Genomic DNA, 27507 nt, shown 5'->3' with positions numbered 1-27507 from the left:
TTATAATTATTGGCATTATTTTATAATTATTGGCATTATTTTATAATTATTTTATAATACGGCATTATTTTATTTTACGGCATAATTTTATAATACGGCATTATTTACGGCATAATTTTAATTTAATTTTAATTACGGCATAATTTTTTAATACGGCATTATTTTATAATTATTGTTCTTGTAGTGGATCATTACGTAAAAATATTCAAAATCATGAAAAAACTTTAATAATAGAGGAAATATTATCCATTGATCATAATATGGTCGATTTTTTTCATTAAAGGTCGACACATATACGACATATTCTTGGAAATTGGTTTCGCAAATATATATGTCCCAATTTGTTGAAGTCATTATTATTTATTTAAAAAAATATAGTTCAATTTTATTATCATACAATAATAATCCCATTATTATTCCTCATATAAACTATCGGGTTATCCAAATTTATTGATCTCACATTATCAACAGTTATAGGAGTACCCGGACCTATATGATATAAATCATTTATCTTCGGTTCAAGATTTACGTTGATCACATCGAAAGTAAATTTTTTATTGAGCTGATAAAATTTTTTATTTGATCGATTAAATTTGTTTATTAATATTTGTAATTAATTCATATTTATATTCATGTTGTTTTATTATTTCGCGCTTTATTTTGTTATACCGATGAAGTGCTTGTGAGATTATTGCGATCTCATAAAAATGATCCATACACCTCGCACTTATATATATAATAAACGGTTTTTCACCGCCAAACACAAGCATTGAACAAACATCATCTGGTCTTAAGAAGCAACGAACAAGTCGATTAAAATCTTCTTCCATTTTATGAATTAATATGATATTATATTCAAATTTAACAAAAAATAATAAAATTATTATATTTTTTGCTCATTATATTTAATACATTCTAATAATACTTTTTTATAATTTAATATTAGTTTATCAACGAATTCTTTTATTGTACTTGTGGTTTCATAGCAATATTTTTTCATTTTTCTATTTATTATGTGATAATAAATATCTGTACGATTTTCAATCCGTTTTATTTCTTCGCAATGATAAATATTTATATTCTTTTTTATTTTATAATCGATAGATGTTTTTATCGATATATATTTTGATATAAATAATTCGTAAATTATTATATCTTCCGTTTTATAATCACCCACTCGAAATAATAAATATATTTTTGCTAGTGCGTTAATACATAAAATATAATATGTCTTATTGTCGAAATTTGGTATAAATGTCTCGTAAATTTGTAATAATGATATTACATAATTACTGATAATATCAGTATCGATTTTTAGTGTATTAGTTAGTACGGTTACCAATATTATATTTTTATTTAATTCATGTTCGCAATGAAAAACATATAAGTTTAATAAAGTATCGTCTTTTATTACATTTTTTAATTTATACGGTACTAAACTCATCTTTGATATTAAAATATTATTCTTATTCAAATTTTGCCGGAACTCATAAAAAAATTAATATCCACACTTATGCATGTTTTGATGCGTTTCATAGTAAAATTCGAATATTCCTGTACTAACGAGGGTTTTATAAATATTTATTATTTCGATGATATCATCAATGTAAGAACGTAAAAATCTACAATTTACAGTAGTGATATAAACATCTTTTGGTGTCACCTCAACTACTGTTACGCTATTTATATCAATATTTTTTATCAAATCTATATATTGTGGTACTGTTGGTATCGTATACGTGTTTATATTAAAAATTGCATACCGGTCATTATTTTTATAATAAAAATATACCATTGACGGATATATATTAATATACCTTGCCTTTATGCTATTATAAATGACATCCGATATAATTTGTTGATAATTGATCAGATGATCAACATCAACTCTTGCAAGTATTATACTTGTTGTTGCATTGATCATAAAGAAATATATATTAATAACGTTATCATCATTATCATCAATATCATCGTCACTATCATCATATTTTTTCAATATATTTACAACCATTTTTTTTAAACTATATTATGTCATTAAAAATAATTCAAATCTATCACGCCCAATCAATACAATCATTCCTAAAAATATTTGAAAATAATCGTCGCAATGTTTTTAACTGGGTATCATGGTTAAATATTTCAATTTTTTTATAGATGGGTTCTTGATTATCATATTTTGACATAATTACTCGATGTAATATTTTTGATACTGAATCAAACGATATACGATATTCTAGTTTTGACATCATTTTTTGTGCGGCATTATTTTTAATTATTTTATAATTATTGGCATTATTTTATAATTATTGGCATTATTTTATAATTATTTTATAATACGGCATTATTTTATTTTACGGCATAATTTTATAATACGGCATTATTTACGGCATAATTTTAATTTAATTTTAATTACGGCATAATTTTTTAATACGGCATTATTTTATAATTATTGTTCTTGTAGTGGATCATTACGTAAAAATATTCAAAATCATGAAAAAACTTTAATAATAGAGGATATATTATCCATTGATCATAATATGGTCGATTTTTTTCATTAAAGGTCGACACATATACGACATATTCTTGGAAATTGGTTTCGCAAATATATATGTCCCAATTTGTTGAAGTCATTATTATTTATTTAAAAAAATATAGTTCAATTTTATTATCATACAATAATAATCCCATTATTATTCCTCATATAAACTATCGGGTTATCCAAATTTATTGATCTCACATTATCAACAGTTATAGGAGTACCCGGACCTATATGATATAAATCATTTATCATCGGTTCAAGATTTACGTTGATCACATCGAAAGTAAATTTTTTATTGAGCTGATAAAATTTTTTATTTGATCGATTAAATTTGTTTATTAATATTTGTAATTAATTCATATTTATATTCATGTTGTTTTATTATTTCGCGCTTTATTTTGTTATACCGATAAAGTGCTTGTGAGATTATTGCGATCTCATAAAAATGATCCATACACCTCGCACTTATATATATAATAAACGGTTTTTCACCGCCAAACACAAGCATTGAACAAACATCATCTGGTCTTAAGAAGCAACGAACAAGTCGATTAAAATCTTCTTCCATTTTATGAATTAATATGATATTATATTCAAATTTAACAAAAAATAATAAAATTATTATATTTTTTGCTCATTATATTTAATACATTCTAATAATACTTTGTTATAATTTAATATTAATTTATCAACGAATTCTTTTATTGTACTTGTGGTTTCATAGCAATATTTTTTCATTTTTCTATTTATTATGTGATAATAAATATCTGTACGATTTTCAATCCGTTTTATTTCTTCGCAATGATAAATATTTATATTCTTTTTTATTTTATAATCGATAGATGTTTTTATCGATATATATTTTGATATAAATAATTCGTAAATTATTATATCTTCCGTTTTATAATCACCCACTCGAAATAATAAATATATTTTTGCTAGTGCGTTAATACATAAAATATAATATGTCTTATTGTCGACATTTGGTATAAATGTCTCGTAAATTTGTAATAATGATATTACATAATTACTGATAATATCAGTATCGATTTTTAGTGTATTAGTTAGTACGGTTACCAATATTATATTTTTATTTAATTCATGTTCGCAATGAAAAACATATAAGTTTAATAAAGTATCGTCTTTTATTGCATTTTTTAATTTATACGGTACTAAACTCATCTTTGATATTAAAATATTATTCTTATTCAAATTTTGCCGGAACTCATAAAAAAATTAATATCCACACTTATGCATGTTTTGATGCGTTTCATAGTAAAATTCGAATATTCCTGTACTAACGAGGGTTTTATAAATATTTATTATTTCGATGATATCATCAATGTAAGAACGTAAAAATCTACAATTTACAGTAGTGATATAAACATCTTTTGGTGTCACCTCAACTACTGTTACGCTATTTATATCAATATTTTTTATCAAATCTATATATTGTGGTACTGTTGGTATCGTATACGTGTTTATATTAAAAATTGCATACCGGTCATTATTTTTATAATAAAAATATACCATTGACGGATATATATTAATATACCTTGCCTTTATGCTATTATAAATGACATCCGATATAATTTGTTGATAATTGATCAGATGATCAACATCAACTCTTGCAAGTATTATACTTGTTGTTGCATTGATCATAAAGAAATATATATTAATAACGTTATCATCATTATCATCAATATCATCGTCACTATCATCATATTTTTTCAATATATTTACAACCATTTTTTTTAAACTATATTATGTCATTAAAAATAATTCAAATCTATCACGCCCAATTAATACAATCATTCCTAAAAATATTTGAAAATAATCGTCGCAATGTTTTTAACTGGGTATCATGGTTAAATATTTCAATTTTTTTATAGATGGGTTCTTGATTATCATATTTTGACATAATTACTCGATGTAATATTTTTGATACTGAATCAAACGATATACGATATTCTAGTTTTGACATCATTTTTTGTGCGGCATTATTTTTAATTATTTTATAATTATTGGCATTATTTTATAATTATTGGCATTATTTTATAATTATTGGCATTATTTTATAAATATTTTATAATACGGCATTATTTTATTTTACGGCATAATTTTATAATACGGCATAATTTACGGCATAATTTTAATTTAATTTTAATTACGGCATAATTTTATAATACGGCATTATTTTATAATTATTGTTCTTGTAGTGGATCATTACGTAAAAATATTCAAAATCATGAAAAAACTTTAATAATAGAGGATATATTATCCATTGATCATAATATGGTCGATTTTTTTCATTAAAGGTCGACACATATACGACATATTCTTGGAAATTGGTTTCGCAAATATATATGTCCCAATTTGTTGAAGTCATTATTATTTATTTAAAAAAATATAGTTCAATTTTATTATCATACAATAATAATCCCATTATTATTCCTCATATAAACTATCGGGTTATCCAAATTTATTGATCTCACATTATCAACAGTTATAGGAGTACCCGGACCTATATGATATAAATCATTTATCATCGGTTCAAGATTTACGTTGATCACATCGAAAGTAAATTTTTTATTGAGCTGATAAAATTTTTTATTTGATCGATTAAATTTGTTTATTAATATTTGTAATTAATTCATATTTATATTCATGTTGTTTTATTATTTCGCGCTTTATTTTGTTATACCGATGAAGTGCTTGTGAGATTATTGCGATCTCATAAAAATGATCCATACACCTCGCACTTATATATATAATAAACGGTTTTTCACCGCCAAACACAAGCATTGAACAAACATCATCTGGTCTTAAGAAGCAACGAACAAGTCGATTAAAATCTTCTTCCATTTTATGAATTAATATGATATTATATTCAAATTTAACAAAAAATAATAAAATTATTATATTTTTTGCTCATTATATTTAATACATTCTAATAATACTTTGTTATAATTTAATATTAATTTATCAACGAATTCTTTTATTGTACTTGTGGTTTCATAGCAATATTTTTTCATTTTTCTATTTATTATGTGATAATAAATATCTGTACGATTTTCAATCCGTTTTATTTCTTCGCAATGATAAATATTTATATTCTTTTTTATTTTATAATCGATAGATGTTTTTATCGATATATATTTTGATATAAATAATTCGTAAATTATTATATCTTCCGTTTTATAATCACCCACTCGAAATAATAAATATATTTTTGCTAGTGCGTTAATACATAAAATATAATATGTCTTATTGTCGACATTTGGTATAAATGTCTCGTAAATTTGTAATAATGATATTACATAATTACTGATAATATCAGTATCGATTTTTAGTGTATTAGTTAGTACGGTTACCAATATTATATTTTTATTTAATTCATGTTCGCAATGAAAAACATATAAGTTTAATAAAGTATCGTCTTTTATTGCATTTTTTAATTTATACGGTACTAAACTCATCTTTGATATTAAAATATTATTCTTATTCAAATTTTGCCGGAACTCATAAAAAAATTAATATCCACACTTATGCATGTTTTGATGCGTTTCATAGTAAAATTCGAATATTCCTGTACTAACGAGGGTTTTATAAATATTTATTATTTCGATGATATCATCAATGTAAGAACGTAAAAATCTACAATTTACAGTAGTGATATAAACATCTTTTGGTGTCACCTCAACTACTGTTACGCTATTTATATCAATATTTTTTATCAAATCTATATATTGTGGTACTGTTGGTATCGTATACGTGTTTATATTAAAAATTGCATACCGGTCATTATTTTTATAATAAAAATATACCATTGACGGATATATATTAATATACCTTGCCTTTATGCTATTATAAATGACATCCGATATAATTTGTTGATAATTGATCAGATGATCAACATCAACTCTTGCAAGTATTATACTTGTTGTTGCATTGATCATAAAGAAATATATATTAATAACGTTATCATCATTATCATCAATATCATCGTCACTATCATCATATTTTTTCAATATATTTACAACCATTTTTTTTAAACTATATTATGTCATTAAAAATAATTCAAGTCTATCACGCCCAATTAATAAAATCATTCCTAAAAATATTTAAAAATAATCGTCGCAATGTTTTTAACTGGGTATCATGGTTAAATATTTCAATTTTTTTATAGATGGGTTCTTGATTATCATATTTTGACATAATTACTCGATGTAATATTTTTGATACTGAATCAAACGATATACGATATTCTAGTTTTGACATCATTTTTTGTGCGGCATTATTTTTAATTATTTTATAATTATTGGCATTATTTTATAATTATTGGCATTATTTTATAATTATTTTATAATACGGCATTATTTTATTTTACGGCATAATTTTATAATACGGCATTATTTACGGCATAATTTTAATTTAATTTTAATTACGGCATAATTTTTTAATACGGCATTATTTTATAATTATTGTTCTTGTAGTGGATCATTACGTAAAAATATTCAAAATCATGAAAAAACTTTAATAATAGAGGATATATTATCCATTGATCATAATATGGTCGATTTTTTTCATTAAAGGTCGACACATATACGACATATTCTTGGAAATTGGTTTCGCAAATATATATGTCCCAATTTGTTGAAGTCATTATTATTTATTTAAAAAAATATAGTTCAATTTTATTATCATACAATAATAATCCCATTATTATTCCTCATATAAACTATCGGGTTATCCAAATTTATTGATCTCACATTATCAACAGTTATAGGAGTACCCGGACCTATATGATATAAATCATTTATCATCGGTTCAAGATTTACGTTGATCACATCGAAAGTAAATTTTTTATTGAGCTGATAAAATTTTTTATTTGATCGATTAAATTTGTTTATTAATATTTGTAATTAATTCATATTTATATTCATGTTGTTTTATTATTTCGCGCTTTATTTTGTTATACCGATGAAGTGCTTGTGAGATTATTGCGATCTCATAAAAATGATCCATACACCTCGCACTTATATATATAATAAACGGTTTTACACCGCCAAACACAAGCATTGAACAAACATCATCTGGTCTTAAGAAGCAACGAACAAGTCGATTAAAATCTTCTTCCATTTTATGAATTAATATGATATTATATTCAAATTTAACAAAAAATAATAAAATTATTATATTTTTTGCTCATTATATTTAATACATTCTAATAATACTTTGTTATAATTTAATATTAATTTATCAACGAATTCTTTTATTGTACTTGTGGTTTCATAGCAATATTTTTTCATTTTTCTATTTATTATGTGATAATAAATATCTGTACGATTTTCAATCCGTTTTATTTCTTCGCAATGATAAATATTTATATTCTTTTTTATTTTATAATCGATAGATGTTTTTATCGATATATATTTTGATATAAATAATTCGTAAATTATTATATCTTCCGTTTTATAATCACCCACTCGAAATAATAAATATATTTTTGCTAGTGCGTTAATACATAAAATATAATATGTCTTATTGTCGACATTTGGTATAAATGTCTCGTAAATTTGTAATAATGATATTACATAATTACTGATAATATCAGTATCGATTTTTAGTGTATTAGTTAGTACGGTTACCAATATTATATTTTTATTTAATTCATGTTCGCAATGAAAAACATATAAGTTTAATAAAGTATCGTCTTTTATTGCATTTTTTAATTTATACGGTACTAAACTCATCTTTGATATTAAAATATTATTCTTATTCAAATTTTGCCGGAACTCATAAAAAAATTAATATCCACACTTATGCATGTTTTGATGCGTTTCATAATAAAATTCGAATATTCCTGTACTAACGAGGGTTTTATAAATATTTATTATTTCGATGATATCATCAATGTAAGAACGTAAAAATCTACAATTTACAGTAGTGATATAAACATCTTTTGGTGTCACCTCAACTACTGTTACGCTATTTATATCAATATTTTTTATCAACTCTATATATTGTGGTACTGTTGGTATCGTATACGTGTTTATATTAAAAATTGCGAACCGGTCATTATTTTTATAATAAAAATATACCATTGACGGATATATATTAATATACCTTGCCTTTATGCTATTATAAATGACATCCGATATAATTTGTTGATAATTGATCAGATGATCAACATCAACTCTTGCAAGTATTATACTTGTTGTTGCATTGATCATAAAGAAATATAAATTAATAACGTTATCATCATTATCATCAATATCATCGTCACTATCATCATATTTTTTCAATATATTTACAACCATTTTTTTTAAACTATATTATGTCATTAAAAATAATTCAAGTCTATCACGCCCAATTAATAAAATCATTCCTAAAAATATTTAAAAATAATCGTCGCAATGTTTTTAACTGGGTATCATGGTTAAATATTTCAATTTTTTTATAGATGGGTTCTTGATTATCATATTTTGACATAATTACTCGATGTAATATTTTTGATACTGAATCAAACGATATACGATATTCTAGTTTTGACATCATTTTTTGTGCGGCATTATTTTTAATTATTTTATAATTATTGGCATTATTTTATAATTATTGGCATTATTTTATAATTATTTTTTAATACGGCATTATTTTATTTTACGGCATAATTTTATAATACGGCATTATATACGGCATAATTTTAATTTAATTTTAATTACGGCATAATTTTATAATACGGCATTATTTTATAATTATTGTTCTTGTAGTGGATCATTACGTAAAAATATTCAAAATCATGAAAAAACTTTAATAATAGAGGATATATTATCCATTGATCATAATATGGTCGATTTTTTTCATTAAAGGTCGACACATATACGACATATTCTTGGAAATTGGTTTCGCAAATATATATGTCCCAATTTGTTGAAGTCATTATTATTTATTTAAAAAAATATAGTTCAATTTTATTATCATACAATAATAATCCCATTATTATTCCTCATATAAACTATCGGGTTATCCAAATTTATTGATCTCACATTATCAACAGTTATAGGAGTACCCGGACATGTATGATATAAATCATTTATCATCGGTTCAAGATTTACGTTGATCACATCGAAAGTAAATTTTTTATTGAGCTGATAAAATTTTTTATTTGATCGATTAAATTTGTTTATTAATATTTGTAATTAATTCATATTTATATTCATGTTGTTTTATTATTTCGCGCTTTATTTTGTTATACCGATGAAGTGCTTGTGAGATTATTGCGATCTCATAAAAATGATCCATACACCTCGCACTTATATATATAATAAACGGTTTTTCACCGCCAAACACAAGCATTGAACAAACATCATCTGGTCTTAAGAAGCAACGAACAAGTCGATTAAAATCTTCTTCCATTTTATGAATTAATATGATATTATATTCAAATTTAACAAAAAATAATAAAATTATTATATTTTTTGCTCATTATATTTAATACATTCTAATAATACTTTGTTATAATTTAATATTAATTTATCAACGAATTCTTTTATTGTACTTGTGGTTTCATAGCAATATTTTTTCATTTTTCTATTTATTATGTCATAATAAATATCTGTACGATTTTCAATCCGTTTTATTTCTTCGCAATGATAAATATTTATATTCTTTTTTATTTTATAATCGATAGATGTTTTTATTGATATATATTTTGATATAAATAATTCGTAAATTATTATATCTTCCGTTTTATAATCACCCACTCGAAATAATAAATATATTTTTGCTAGTGCGTTAATACATAAAATATAATATGTCTTATTGTCGACATTTGGTATAAATGTCTCGTAAATTTGTAATAATGATATTACATAATTACTGATAATATCAGTATCGATTTTTAGTGTATTAGTTAGTACGGTTACCAATATTATATTTTTATTTAATTCATGTTCGCAATGAAAAACATATAAGTTTAATAAAGTATCGTCTTTTATTGCATTTTTTAATTTATACGGTACTAAACTCATCTTTGATATTAAAATATTATTCTTATTCAAATTTTGCCGGAACTCATAAAAAAATTAATATCCACACTTATGCATGTTTTGATGCGTTTCATAATAAAATTCGAATATTCCTGTACTAACGAGGGTTTTATAAATATTTATTATTTCGATGATATCATCAATGTAAGAACGTAAAAATCTACAATTTACAGTAGTGATATAAACATCTTTTGGTGTCACCTCAACTACTGTTACGCTATTTATATCAATATTTTTTATCAAATCTATATATTGTGGTACTGTTGGTATCGTATACGTGTTTATATTAAAAATTGCATACCGGTCATTATTTTTATAATAAAAATATACCATTGACGGATATATATTAATATACCTTGCCTTTATGCTATTATAAATGACATCCGATATAATTTGTTGATAATTGATCAGATGATCAACATCAACTCTTGCAAGTATTATACTTGTTGTTGCATTGATCATAAAGAAATATATATTAATAACGTTATCATTATTATCATCAATATCATCGTCACTATCATCATATTTTTTCAATATATTTACAACCATTTTTTTTAAACTATATTATGTCATTAAAAATAATTCAAATCTATCACGCACAATTAATAAAATCATTCCTAAAAATATTTAAAAATAATCGTCGCAATGTTTTTAACTGGGTATCATGGTTAAATATTTCAATTTTTTTATAGATGGGTTCTTGATTATCATATTTTGACATAATTACTCGATGTAATATTTTTGATACTGAATCAAACGATATACGATATTCTAGTTTTGACATCATTTTTTGTGCGGCATTATTTTTAATTATTTTATAATTATTGGCATTATTTTATAATTATTGGCATTATTTTATAAATATTTTATAATACGGCATTATTTTATTTTACGGCATAATTTTATAATACGGCATTATTTACGGCATAATTTTAATTTAATTTTAATTACGGCATAATTTTATAATACGGCATTATTTTATAATTATTGTTCTTGTAGTGGATCATTACGTAAAAATATTCAAAATCATGAAAAAACTTTAATAATAGAGGATATATTATCCATTGATCATGATATGGTCGATTTTTTTCATTAAAGGTCGACACATATACGACATATTCTTGGAAATTGGTTTCGCAAATATATATGTCCCAATTTGTTGAAGTCATTATTATTTATTTAAAAAAATATAGTTCAATTTTATTATCATACAATAATAATCCCATTATTATTCCTCATATAAACTATCGGGTTATCCAAATTTATTGATCTCACATTATCAACAGTTATAGGAGTACCCGGACCTATATGATATAAATCATTTATCATCGGTTCAAGATTTACGTTGATCACATCGAAAGTAAATTTTTTATTGAGCTGATAAAATTTTTTATTTGATCGATTAAATTTGTTTATCAATATTTGTAATTAATTCATATTTATATTCATGTTGTTTTATTATTTCGCGCTTTATTTTGTTATACCGATGAAGTGCTTGTGAGATTATTGCGATCTCATAAAAATGATCCATACACCTCGCACTTATATATATAATAAACGGTTTTTCACCGCCAAACACAAGCATTGAACAAACATCATCTGGTCTTAAGAAGCAACGAACAAGTCGATTAAAATCTTCTTCCATTTTATCAATTAATATGATATTATATTCAAATTTAACAAAAAATAATAAAATTATTATATTTTTTGCTCATTATATTTAATACATTCTAATAATACTTTGTTATAATTTAATATTAATTTATCAACGAATTCTTTTATTGTACTTGTGGTTTCATAGCAATATTTTTTCATTTTTCTATTTATTATGTGATAATAAATATCTGTACGATTTTCAATCCGTTTTATTTCTTCGCAATGATAAATATTTATATTCTTTTTTATTTTATAATCGATAGATGTTTTTATCGATATATATTTTGATATAAATAATTCGTAAATTATTATATCTTCCGTTTTATAATCACCCACTCGAAATAATAAATATATTTTTGCTAGTGCGTTAATACATAAAATATAATATGTCTTATTGTCGACATTTGGTATAAATGTCTCGTAAATTTGTAATAATGATATTACATAATTACTGATAATATCAGTATCGATTTTTAGTGTATTAGTTAGTACGGTTACCAATATTATATTTTTATTTAATTCATGTTCGCAATGAAAAACATATAAGTTTAATAAAGTATCGTCTTTTATTGCATTTTTTAATTTATACGGTACTAAACTCATCTTTGATATTAAAATATTATTCTTATTCAAATTTTGCCGGAACTCATAAAAAAATTAATATCCACACTTATGCATGTTTTAATGCGTTTCATAATAAAATTCGAATATTCCTGTACTAACGAGGGTTTTATAAATATTTATTATTTCGATGATATCATCAATGTAAGAACGTAAAAATCTACAATTTACAGTAGTGATATAAACATCTTTTGGTGTCACCTCAACTACTGTTACGCTATTTATATCAATATTTTTTATCAAATCTATATACTGTGGTACTGTTGGTATCGTATACGTGTTTATATTAAAAATTGCATACCGGTCATTATTTTTATAATAAAAATATACCATTGACGGATATATATTAATATACCTTGCCTTTATGCTATTATAAATGACATCCGATATAATTTGTTGATAATTGATCAGATGATCAACATCAACTCTTGCAAGTATTATACTTGTTGTTGCATTAATCATAAAGAAATATATATTAATAACGTTATCATCATTATCATCAATATCATCGTCACTATCATCATATTTTTTCAATATATTTACAACCATTTTTTTTAAACTATATTATGTCATTAAAAATAATTCAAATCTATCACGCCCAATTAATACAATCATTCCTAAAAATATTTGAAAATAATCGTCGCAATGTTTTTAACTGGGTATCATGGTTAAATATTTCAATTTTTTTATAGATGGGTTCTTGATTATCATATTTTGACATAATTACTCGATGTAATATTTTTGATACTGAATCAAACGATATACGATATTCTAGTTTTGACATCATTTTTTGTGCGGCATTATTTTTAATTATTTTATAATTATTGGCATTATTTTATAATTATTGGCATTATTTTATAATTATTTTATAATACGGCATTATTTTATTTTACGGCATAATTTTATAATACGGCATTATTTACGGCATAATTTTAATTTAATTTTAATTACGGCATAATTTTATAATACGGCATTATTTTATAATTATTGTTCTTGTAGTGGATCATTACGTAAAAATATTCAAAATCATGAAAAAACTTTAATAATAGAGGATATATTATCCATTGATCATAATATGGTCGATTTTTTTCATTAAAGGTCGACACATATACGACATATTCTTGGAAATTGGTTTCGCAAATATATATGTCCCAATTTGTTGAAGTCATTATTATTTATTTAAAAAAATATAGTTCAATTTTATTATCATACAATAATAATCCCATTATTATTCCTCATATAAACTATCGGGTTATCCAAATTTATTGATCTCACATTATCAACAGTTATAGGAGTACCCGGACCTATATGATATAAATCATTTATCATCGGTTCAAGATTTACGTTGATCACATCGAAAGTAAATTTTTTATTGAGCTGATAAAATTTTTCATTTGATCGATTAAATTTGTTGATCATGTGGGGGAATCAATTGGTCACCTTTGTTGAACCCGTCAATATTTTTTGAAAACACAAGAACAATATATTTTTTTGCATTACTTGTCGGGATGAAGAAGATCTTATTATCCGTATTAATTGATTCCTGCGTAGGTATAATATTTTTTATCAATATCAGAATATTTGCAATAAAAATTTTTACAGCTTTCAATGATGTGCGCACAAATTTCTTAAAATTTCTTCCATTATTTATGACACATATATCATAAAAATTTTTTGTTGCGACAAGCTGAAACATTTCCATGATAGCATAAACAATTCTTGTTAATTTACCTATACTATAACCACTTTCAAATTTTTTCATTACATACTTTTATCAATATGATTCGCCGGAAAATACTTCGGATAAAATCGCAATCCCACCCTTGATGCGCGTTTTAGCGCGAGTTCTGGATCTTCGAGACGGCCAATATATGACATAATTGGTATTAATTGATGAGCAGCAGCTTTAGGATCATTATGCGCACTCGTAAGAATCGATTCGTAATGATTTACGACTGTGTTATATCCATACAACATTGCATTGAGAACTGTTTTTGCAAATCCGATATTAATTGCACCCATCTGTATCAATACCTGCACCGTCCACATATCAATTAATCGATAACGCATCAAAACAAATGGTGTACCTATTTTCAGAGTTAACTTTGAATCAATAGTTTTCGTCGTATACGGGACAAGATCAAATGATGCGGAATTAAATACATCAAGAATTGGTTCACGATGTCCTTTAACAACAACATAAACTGTCATCCGATGTAGGCGTATATCTGTTGGTATTTTTAAATCATCTGTTTTCCATGTAATTTCGATACCTGCGGTCTTTGCGATCATCGTAATTTCTTGAGCATCGCTATCAAGTTTATTTGCTGTAATGACCTGCAATCGGTCTTCGCTTTTTTTCCCAACTAATAGGGCAATAGCAACAGGACCGATAACAACGCGCCCGGGTCCTGCGGCATATTTGTCGCGCAATATTTGATATAAATGATGTTGTGAATGAACACCACCAGTGCGCGTAACAGCAGTATCTATTTTATTTTTAATTTCTTCATTAAAAAGCGCCCTAATACTCGCTTCAGTAATGATGAGATTTCCCCAACACGATACTTTTGCTGGATTACAGAGCGTCGCATATATATCGATAAGTTGGATCTCAGGTCCCAAACATTGCAGTCGAATTGGTTTACCATAAATATCTCTTGCAAACTGTGCGGGTCTATCACTCGGAATAACAACATCCGACATTCGAACACCTCTGTTTGTCTGAAGTGATGTTATCGTGAATAAATTTCTCCCATCCACAGACACTAAAAGAATATAATTCGCAACTTTTGTTACAACTGATGTGTAATGGCCGAGACCATCAGGATCAATTTTATACATAACATCTGCGAGTGCTCGCGCATGCGTCAATGCTTGTCCACTAAAAAACTCGATATGAAACGAATCCAATCCTATTTCGGGTGGAGCGTTATTATCATCAGAATGGCCCAATAATAATCTAGTTGCTGCTGATCCGGCAACTATTAGTCCGTTTTCTGACGCAAAATGTTCAGCTGCAATAATAAATTTTTCATATCGCATACGATCACTAAATGCGACTACTTCGGCGCGAATTTCCGCATCTTCGATGATATCATCCATCGTGGTATATATAAATAAAAAATAAACCCTTTATTATGATAATGTTTCAACCTTCTCCGTGATATCGTGTATATTTTCGCGCGCACGCACTATATTACGCACGGGTTCCATATCGGGATTAATTTTTATAAATTCTTCGAATAATTCATATATTTTTGGGAAATTTTTCTGATTAAAATCTCGAGAACTTTTTGCGGCATTCTGTTTATATTCATTGTTCATTATTTTTATACCAATGCCGTTTATCGAGCTATCGTGACATATCATCATGTTGACAACTTGAAGTGCAAACCCGGGCATACCTAATGTTGATCGCCAACCATACGAACCCTCTTTTCCGGGTTTATCTTTTGCATGAAATTCACCAACGCTCATGCATATTGGTCCGGTCGTTTCGAAAACACCATTAGGTGTAATAAATTCGAGACGCGGCGGTGTATGTGGAAAATCATCATTCGCTAAAAGTTTAAAAATAAATTCTCCATGTCGAAAAGGCGTATCAAGACCTCCAATCATGAAATACCATTTTTTGCTATCTACCTCGTCGATTATACCCAAAAGGTATGGAAATGGTTTATTGATAATAATTTGATATTGTCGGCACATTATTTTTGATATTCTCGACATCGTACCAGGTCAATATAATTAATATATATTTATTAAATATGTCACGTTTAAAATTTGGATAAAAAAATAATTATTTTATGGTGTTATTACCAACTGCTATTTTTAATGATGTTATTACCAACTGCTTTTTTTAATGATGTTATTACCAACTGCTTTTTTTAATGATGTTAAATCAACATTTTCGTTTGGTTTTTTCTTGTTCGAAACATATATAAGATAAACTCCCGCAAATAATATTGTTGATATTAAACCAACTCTCACATAGTAGTGATTCATTTTCGTCAATTCAAATTTTCAGAACGAGGATGGAACAATAATTTATTAATAATATTTTCGTATTCGCGCCGCATAATCGTAAAATCGCGCTCAAATTCTTCTAATGTTTTGAGCACTTGAGATAATTCATCTCCGACATCTGATATTTTTTTACTGAGGAATTCTATACAATCCGTTTGGGGATAACCATGTGGTCGATCACCATTTGCGAGTCTTTTTGCATTTGTTGATTGTAATATTACACCATCACATACAATCCGCAACGACATATGATGATCTCGAAGTTTCGTTATTAATTCTGATAATTTGCGTCGTATTTCAATGTCATCTTGCATTATTGCTTCATCATTTACCGGTGATGGTGTATTCTCTTGCTCAAATAAATGCTCACGTGCTTGATCCATATGTGCTCGCAGCATCGGGTCCTCAAGATTTTCAAGATTTGTTTCATTGTTCAAGTCTATCTGCCAATCATCTTTATCAATTTGACCCAATTCGTATTCGTCAATGGGGAATTCCATATTTATTGGTGGGTATTGATATCATCTTTAATTGTTCAAAAAAAAGACGCAACTAAATTTATTTGTTTTCGTCGCAAGTTGTCAAATCTTCCCAACTTGGTGGATTATTCTGTGGTTCCGAATTAACACTTAAGTCGGAAATTTTACCAAGGATTTCGGTATATATTTTTTTTCGATTAGGCGAAGGTAGCGCTTTAATTTGAGAAGATTCACCATCATCATTTTCATCGTCATATCTTTGTTTATTACGTTTATTGTATTTATTTTTACGATGATCGTGATCAGGTTTAAAATGTATCTTCTCAATAATATTTGATAATGGCATAATGTGAAAGCGTTCGTTGTTGTCCACAAATATTTCATAAATATCTGATAGCTTAAGTGCTGTTGCTATTGCGGGACAGTCAACGAGCAATAATAAACATGCGCATCGACTTCTAAACGCAAATGTAAAGAATTTACCTCTATCAATATTTGCTGTAGCAATTGCATAATTTGCGAGGGCAATCTCACTAGCAGTTGATGGTATCGTCTTATTAAGTAATTTTTCAAGATCAGAAAGACGATTATTTGAGAAATTTTTATCATGTACAATGCTTATCATTTGATTATATAACCGATTATATTTCGGAATTTGTTTGAGGATTTCTTTTATAGATTCTTTTCTTGAATCGCTAATTGATGCCATTGTTATTATGATATATTTTATCATATCATGTATTCAATTTTTTTTCAAATTACATATATTCGAGTAATTTTTGAAGACTATGCTTAGTTTTTGTGGTTGTTGTCGATAAAGGTAATTTTATACCGAGAAGTTTAGCATGTTTTCTAAGAGTATTGATATCTGGTCCAACTCCACCCTTTTTTGCGGTTGATGGTTTTTTATTTTTTGCGGGCGTTGTTACTTTCTTTTTCTTTACTAGTAATGCTGTTTCTTTCTTCTTTTTTGCGAGTGCGGCATCTTTCTTCTTCTTTGCGAGTGCAGCATCTTTTTGATTCTTAAGTAATGCATTACCGCGCGTTACTTCAGCCTTTTTCTTTTTCAAAGGATTAATTGTTTTCTTTACGGCCGTAGCAGCAAGTTCATTTGGTGCAGTTGTGGGTTTTTTAGGCGCAGTTACGCGCTTTTTTTTCTCACTATCTGGTCCTGCGACAGGCATGATATGATCTCACTGCAGCTAATGGTATACACGCAGCAGAAAAAAATACATATGTTGTAGTAATGTTGATATTACATTTGTTCTTCTTCGAGTGGAGGATTGGCTTTATTGCGAATATTCTGTTCATGCCAGTTTTTGAATTGATTTCTGAATTCCGCTTTAATATCATCATCAATTGACCTCCACACTTCACCACCCATATTGCTAAAATATTGATTTTCATCCTCTTCGCGAGAAACTTTGTTTGCTTGTGGATTATTTTTTAGTTCTTCTATTTTTTCAGGTGTTATATAGATTGATCGTACATTTTCCTTATCATAATATTGAAGATACCTAAAATACAACATTGCATTTGTAACTTTACTCGGATCGCTTCCGGTCCCTCCCATAATTATTGGATTAGATTTATTTACATTTTTTGTTGCTGTTGTTCGCACGGCTCTTTTACTTGCGATATTTCCCGAGTTTAAGGCTTGTTCCAATGTTTCCATACGAGCAGAAATTGCTATACATGTTGCAAGCAATTTTGAATAATTTTCGATTATTGGTTCGAGTAATTTTTCGATACTTTTTGTGATTAAGTCAATGCTGTTTGCTTTTGATCTTGTTTTTTCTGCCATTGTATTTGAGGGGGATATATGAATCAAGATCTTATGATATATCCGAGGAGGACCGAAAGTATTCAACTAATAAACGCGGGATTCAATTTTAGCAATAATATTAGAGTTGAAGTCATCTATGATATTTTGATACATGTGCATATGATGGCATCGACAATTACACTCGGCAGTCTATCAGACGCCCTTGAAGTTTTGCAAAATCTTACAAATCAACAATTTGATGGCGCGACATCGACAAAAATAATTCAACTTAGTAGATGGGCGCATCCACATTATCTTCGTTATATTACATTTCGCGCCGAACAAGCCGAAAAATATGGAGACAAAATAAGCCATAATAAATTCCGAATTTCTGCGGATAAAGTTGAAGAATTTTATAAATCGATCGCTCCGTTACGCGCGGAAATCATTGAAATTAATTCTGACCTACTCCTGGACCCGCGCATATTTGATAAAATAAAAATATCACCCAATGACCTTGAAATACTTGAACCCCTTATGTTATCAATAATTGTATGAAACATAAATAATAAGTCGCGCATTCACTCCTTTAGGATTTATTAAACTAAAAACCAATGGTTTTCCTTTTTTGATAGCTAAAACTTTCGCGCGATCTTCACCAAATGTTAAATAACCAACTAATGGAAGTTCCATGCGATCAGTAATGCGTTGTGTTATCTTAACAAGTGTTCCAACTTTAACAGCAGCAAACGTTGGTACCTCAACAGTAATATTATTTTTTATGTTATCCACGGCCAATGCGGGACCAAGTTCTTGAATTATTGCATCCTGTTGTAGTGTGACAATGGTTCCGAGTGAAACATTTGCTATTGTTGCGGGTGTTACATTCAAGACTGTTGTACCTATTGCGGCATCTGTGGTGAGCGCACCTATAGTTGTTCGGGGCGCACTATCAATCGTAATATTAAATCCCACAATTTCTGATGTAACAGCGATGCGAATATTATATATTGCAATATCATATGGCCATGTTTTTGATAATGGTGTTCCTGCTTCGATCGCGATCGATTCTATTTTAATATTTCCTTGTGTAACGATATTCGGCTCTTTATTGATAACAATTGTGTTATCTTCTTTTTCGTCCTCAATAAATGAACTATCGTTTTGCGTTGCGTGTGTAGCATTATCAGGACACGTAACTAAAAGTGTCGATGATTCCGTCCATGCATATGCCCATCTGTTGTCTGTGTTGCAGAATATTCGATGCTTGTATAGTTTGGACATTTTTGCTATAACACTGCAAAATATAATCATATATTTCATATAATTATGAGTACCCCATATGCGGAACACCCCATATACGTCGAAGTAATACAATATAGCGATAATTACGATTATGACGATTCTGCTATCGAACGTAGACCCATTGATGGTCGAGAAATTTGGTTAGATTTGCAAACGATTCCGCAAACTCCTCCATTATCTGCACCCTATCCGGGCGGACCCATCATCGGAAATACTCGCGGTATCACCGGCGTTCAACTAACTTCGGTATCACCATACAAGTATGCATCACTTTCGGGACATTTTGTAGATATGATTCCCGCTAATCATGCAAATGGTTCATACAAACCCACTTTAAAAGATGTGACAGGTCGAGTTATTCCGTATGATCCAACAGTATGGATCGCAGATGGATTACTCGGCGTGATCGTATTTAAATATAAAACTCCTCAAGAACTCGGATATATACCTCCGCTCACGATTGATTATTGGCGTTATACCGGCGCATTCGCAAGCGGTAATAGTTCATCTGTTGATGGAATAAATCTTGCACCGGGCGCTCACATTTTCAAGCAAAAAATTTCTTCGAATCAGTTCGAATTTCGAACACTACTCGTTGGAACAAACGTGTCACTGCAAGAATCAGCAACTGGGATCACAATTAATGTGGAATCTGGTATAACTGGACTCACGAGCACAAGTACAACTGGTGCAGAAATCAATACTAACACATTTGATGGATCACATGCTGTTCTCCGTCGCATCGTCGGATCAAATGGTCTTACTGTGACACAAAACACAAACGATATCACAATCGATAACACGTTGACCGGTGCGAACCTTGGCACAGGTTCATCCGTGCTCAGTGCAAAATCCGGCGCAAATTTACAGTTTCGTTCCTTGACTGCCGGTGCAAATTTAACACTCACTCAGAACGAAAATGATATCGTCACCGCGCCGAATGGTCTATTAACAACGCTCGCAAACATCGGTACGGGAGCACAAATATTTAATAATATTACCGGAACATCTGCGAACATTCGCTCTATACTTTCGGCGAGCGGTCTGAGCGTCACACAAAATGCATCAACCATCACAATCGACAACACGTTGACCGGCACGAACCTCGGTGCCGGATCACAGTTATTTGCATCAAAGTCCGGTTCGAATTTACAGTTTCGCTCATTGACCGCGGACACAGGTATCGAATTAACACAAAATACAAATGATATCATGATATCATCAACACTCGTTGATCTAGCAAACCTCGATAACGGAGTACAAATTTTTGAAGGAATTTTTAATAAAGTTGCGAGGCTACGATCTTTATTTGGAACAGCAAACGGGTTAACTGTCGATCAAACATCGACATCAATCACCATCGACAACACTTTGACGGGCACAAATCTTGGTTCGGGATCTCAAATTTTTAAAGCAAAAAGTGCCGCAAACTTACAATTCCGCAGCCTAACTGCGGGTGGAGGTATCATCCTCACACAGAATGCAAATGATATCATCATATCAACGACAGATAGTGGGAGCTCATCAACAATCGTCACAACTTTAGCGAATCTCGGAACCGGCGCACAAATATTTATTGATATTCTTGAAACAACTGCGAATATTCGATCATTGCTTGGTTCCGCGAACGGACTCACAGTCACACAAAATGCATCAACAATTACTATTGATAACACGTTGACCGGCGCAAATCTCGGAGCGGGATCACAGTTATTCGCATCAAAGTCCGGTTCGAATTTACAGTTTCGCTCATTGACTGCGGGTACTGGCATCGCACTCACACAAAATGCGAATGATATTATTATCGCCACATCGATTGCAAATCTCGGCACAGGCGCACAAATATTTGATATAGTTACCGCTAACTTACGCTCGATCATTGGTTCTGCAGGTATCACAGTTACACAAGACACAAATACGATCACATTCGATAACACGTTGACCGGCGTGAACCTCGGCACCGGTCCATCCATATTTAGTGCAAAATCTGGTTCAAACTTACAGTTTCGATCTTTAACAGCCGGTACCAATATTTCGCTCACACAAAACGCAAATGATATCTCAATCGCTGCAAGTGGTATCTTAACAGCGGTCGCGAATCTCGGCACCGGTGCACAAATATTCGACGCGGTTGTTGGAACAACAATTAATTTAAGATCAATTCTTGGTACCGCGAACGGACTCACAGTCACACAAAACGCATCGACCATCACCATCGATAACACATTAACTGGTGCGAACCTCGGTGCCGGATCACTCATATTCAGTGCAAAATCCGGCGCAAACTTACAGTTTCGCTCATTGACCGCTGGTACCGGCATAGCTCTCACACAGAATGCAAATGATATCGTAATCGCATCAACAGTAACATCATCCCTGAGTGCGATTGCGAATCTTGGCGCGGGTGCGCAAATATTTGACGCGGTCACCGGTACAACAGCAAACTTTCGTTCTATACTTGGTTCTGCGAATGGTCTTACTGTCACACAAAATGCGTCGACCATCACTATCGATAACACGTTGACCGGTGCGAATCTTGGGACAGGATCGCAAGTATTTAGTGCAAAAACAACATCAACACTTCAGTTTCGCACGTTGACCGCGGGTTCCAATATTTCGCTCACACAAAGCGCATCTGATATTACCATTGCAGCGAGTGGTCTATTAACTTCGCTCGCGAATCTCGGCGCAGGTGCACAAATATTTGATTCGATCACTGGTACATCCGCAATCTTGCGATCTATACTCGGTACTGTGAACGGTCTCACAGTTACACAGAACACATCATCAATCACCATTGATAACACGTTGACCGGTGTGAATCTCGGTGCCGGATCACAGTTATTTGCATCAAAGTCCGGTTCGAACCTACAATTTCGCTCATTAACCGCGGGTACTGGCATCGCGCTCACACAAAATACAAATGATATTGTGATCGCGATGACGTCATCACCCATAACTTCGCTCGCAAACATCGGCACAGGTTCATCAATATTTGATGTAATTTCCGGAACAATAGCGAACTTGCGAACATTACTTGGTTCATCAAATGGTCTATCGGTCACGCAAAATACATCAACAATTACTATTGATAATACATTAACCGGTACTAACCTCGGGACCAGTACCCCCATATTCAGTGCAAAATCTGGTGCGACATTACAATTTCGCAGTATTACTGCGGGGACCGGCATATCTGTTACACAAAACACAAATGATATTACCATCGCGACAAGTGGTATCTTAACCACACTTGTGAACCTCGGGACCGGCGCACAAATATTTGATGCAGTTACTGGTACATCCGCAAATGTGCGATCGTTAGTAGGTACGACCAATGGTCTCACAGTAACGCAAAGCGCATTATCAATCACCATCGACAACACATTGACCGGTACAAATCTTGGAGCGGGATCACAGTTATTCGCATCAAAGTCTGGTGCACTTTTACAATTTCGCACACTAACTGCGGGGACCGGCATCGCACTCACACAAAACACAAACGATATCACAATCGCAACAATTGGTGTCCTAACTTCGGTCGCGAACCTCGGCGCAGGTGCACAAATATTTGATGCAATTACTGGTACAACTGCGAATGTGCGATCGCTCGTAGGTACGACCAATGGGCTCACTGTTACACAAAATGCATCGACAATTACTATCGATAACACATTAACCGGTGCAAATCTCGGGACCGGATCACAACTTTTCATCTCAAAAAATACATCGTCACTTCAGTTTCGCTCGTTGACCGCTGGTACCGGCATCACACTCACACAAAATGCAAATGATATCGCAATCGCAGCAAGTGGTGTCTTAACTTCGCTCGCGAATATCGGCGCAGGTGCACAAATATTTGACGCGGTCACCGGCACATCCGCGAACGTACGATCACTCATTGGTTCCGCGAACGGTATCGCTCTCACACAAAATACAACAACTATCACAATCGATAATACATTAACCGGTACAAATTTGGGTTCGGGATCGGGTACAATATTTAGTGCGAAAAATGGTTCGACCCTCCAGTTTAATAGTATTGCCGGTACAGGTAACGGACTCACCGTCTCAGTTCCAACAGCGGGTTTAATCGTCATCGACAACACATTGACCGGCGCGAACCTCGGTGCGGGATCACAGTTGTTCAGCGCAAAAAATGGTGCGAATTTACAATTTCGCTCATTGACCGCGGGTACTGGTATCGCGCTCGCACAAAATATAAATGATATTGTCATTTCGATCGCGAGTGTACCTCTATCATCGATCACAAACCTTGGCACTGGTGCACAAGTATTCGAAACTATATCAAATTCGATTGCAAATTTGCGCTCATTCGTTGGAACCGTTAACGGACTAACCGTCACTCAAGGTGCGACTGCAATAACTATTGATAATACACTTACTGGTGCAAATCTTGGTGCGGGATCACAACTGTTCAGTGCAAAAAATGGAGCACAGTTACAATTTCGCTCATTAACCGCGGGTACCGGTATCACATTAACACAAAATGTAAATGATATTGTTATCGCATTAGCATCAGCATCCTCACTCACTACGCTCACGAATCTCGGCACTGGTGCACAAATATTTGATGCGGTCACTGGTACATCCGCGAATGTGCGATCTATACTTGGTACTGCGAATGGATTAACTGTCGCACAAGGATCCGCATCTATTACTATCGATAACACGTTAACGGGTGCAAATCTCGGTACAGGTATTTCCCTATTCAGTGCGAAAAGTGGTGCATCATTGCAATTCAATACTATATCTGGTACCGCAAATGGTCTTACTATTTCCGCACCATCTGTCGCTGGTGTGATCACGATCGATAACACTTTGACCGGCGCGAATCTCGGTGCGGGATCACAGCTGTTTAGTGCAAAAGTCGGCGCGGCATTACAATTTCGCACACTAACTGCGGGTGCAGGTGTGACGCTCACACAAAATGCAAATGATATCATCATCGCTGCAGCTTCATCGGTATCGCTGAGTACACTATCGAATCTCGGCGCGGGTGCACAAATATTTGATACGGTCACCGGTACAACTGCGAATTTGCACTCACTCGTCGGTTCCGCGAACGGTCTCACTGTGACACAAGGTACGACAGCTATCACCATCGACAACACATTGACTGGTGCAAATCTCGGCACAGGTTCATCCGTGTTCAGTGCAAAGTCTGTTGCAAATTTACAGTTTCGCTCATTATCTGCGGGTACCGGTATCATACTCACGCAAAATGCAAATGATATTGTGATCGCGACAAGTGCCCTAACTTCACTCGCAAATCTTGATACTGGTGCGCAAATATTTGCGACAACCGGAGGTACAACAGCAAACTTACACTCACTTCTCGGTACCATTAACGGTCTCACTGTTACGCAAAATGCGACAAACATAACAATCGATAACACCTTGACCGGTGCAAACCTCGGCACTGGCGGTAGTGCCATATTCAGCGCAAAGACTGGAGCACAGTTGCAATTTAATAGTCTCGCGGGTACTGCGAATGGACTCACTGTTTCCGCACCAACGGCCGGATTAATTACGATCGATAATACACTCACTGGTGCATCACTCGGTGGTACTGCTGCGGTCTTCGCAAATAAAACGGGCGCATTAATAAATTTGCGCGGTATCACCGCCGGAACAAACGTCACTGTTACACAAAACGTGAACGATATTTCTGTCGCGGTTGCGGGTGGCGCTGCAGTCGCAAATTTAACGAGTTGGCGTTTCACCTATGAAAAAGCGAATGCAACTAATGCGGGAGCATCGGTCGCAGGTACACAAACTCGCACCTTAACAACTGCTCTTTCATCTGGACCTAACGTTGCAAATGTTACACTTGCGACAAATTTATTAACTATACAGCCCGGAAGATATTATGTTACAGCATCAGCTCCTGTAATAAACGGTGGACTTAATCGTATTTCTCTCGTCAATAACACAACAAATGCAATAATACTTAATGGTACAAATAATTATTCTACCGGTGCAACGTTAGCGACGCGATCATTCATTAGTGGTGTTATTGCACCAACCACAACTATTGTTTGTCGACTTAGTCATTATATACAAACTGCACAAGCTACGAACGGATTAGGTGCTGCAGTGGGTGCAGGTGTCGGTACATTCGAGGTATATGCGGAAGTTTCGATCACACAGATCGGTGTGTAAAAAATAAATCAATGTGACTGGTTTTAAACAATCAATATTTTTTTGTTATCATTTATAATATGGCTGCGCCTCGCATCGAACAACCAATTTACGTTGAATATTTTTCACTCAGTGATCATTATAACTTTGAGCACAATATGAGCGCGATCGAACGACGTCCTATCGATGCTCGAGAATGCTGGCTCGACATGCAGTTAATACCGATAACACCACCGTCTGTTGCAACATCTGTCGTCACTCCAGCAACTGCTATTCTTGAGGCTGTGCCCAATAATGCATTTCATTTCGCTAATCCTTCTTTCCAAGATATGATACCTGCGACATATAGCAACTGTGCGTACCAACCAAAATTAACTGACGCTAATAATGTTTTGATCCCATACGATTCTAATGTTTGGGTCGCAGATGGGATTCGCGGATTAGTCGAATTTAAATATAAATCATTATCAGAACTCGGGTACAAAGCACCACTTACAATCAAATATTGGCGCTATACTGGTGCATTTCCTGGTCCTGGATCGGCCGGAGTAACAAATGCAATTAATGAGAGCGCTTGCACGAGCACTACGTGCGGCGCATTATTCAAAGAATTAATCGGCACAGTTCTCCATTTTCGCTCACTATCGTCCGGGCCCGGAATAAACATTACGCAAACGAACGATCAACTATCGATCGGTAATATTGTCCCAATAACTGATATTAATTTATACATCGATAACAGCGGCAATGATACCACAGGTGATGGTACTTTTGCAACACCATTCGCTACATTGCAGCGCGCATTCGCAGAAATCGAAAAAACAGGATGGGATAACACCGCAGTGGTCCGAATTAAATCGGCATTAACACTTTCGCCGATGATGAGTCTTAATGCGG

The 27507-nt window shown here is 31.3% G+C and overlaps 2 protein-coding genes across 2 annotated transcripts; one reads left to right on the top strand and one right to left on the bottom strand.

The window, feature by feature from the left end:
* Positions 1-16005: 16005 nt before the first annotated feature.
* LOC136082080 (ubiquitin-conjugating enzyme E2 J2-like) lies at positions 16006-16599 on the bottom strand. Its single transcript, XM_065800658.1, has one exon. It carries the CDS (start codon positions 16597-16599, stop codon positions 16006-16008), a length of 594 nt encoding a protein of 197 aa, XP_065656730.1.
* A 3870-nt stretch (positions 16600-20469) lies between these two features.
* On the top strand, positions 20470-26631 carry LOC136082079 (mucin-19-like). Its single transcript, XM_065800657.1, has one exon. The coding sequence runs from the start codon at positions 20470-20472 to the stop codon at positions 26629-26631; it is 6162 nt and encodes a 2053-aa protein (XP_065656729.1).
* Positions 26632-27507: the final 876 nt, after the last annotated feature.

Source organism: Hydra vulgaris, chromosome 06 (genome assembly GCF_038396675.1).
Source record: "Hydra vulgaris chromosome 06, alternate assembly HydraT2T_AEP".
Classification (NCBI taxonomy): domain Eukaryota; kingdom Metazoa; phylum Cnidaria; class Hydrozoa; order Anthoathecata; family Hydridae; genus Hydra; species Hydra vulgaris.
Note: the sequence above shows the minus strand (reverse complement) of the source record. Positions and strands in the feature narration are given on the sequence as shown.

What these genes read in the sequence shown, in the direction of transcription:
- LOC136082080 (XM_065800658.1), bottom strand. Translation starts at nt 16,599, where the DNA reads ATGTCGAGAATATCAAAAATAATGTGCCGACAATATCAAATTATTATC.
- LOC136082079 (XM_065800657.1), top strand. Translation starts at nt 20,470, where the DNA reads ATGAGTACCCCATATGCGGAACACCCCATATACGTCGAAGTAATACAA.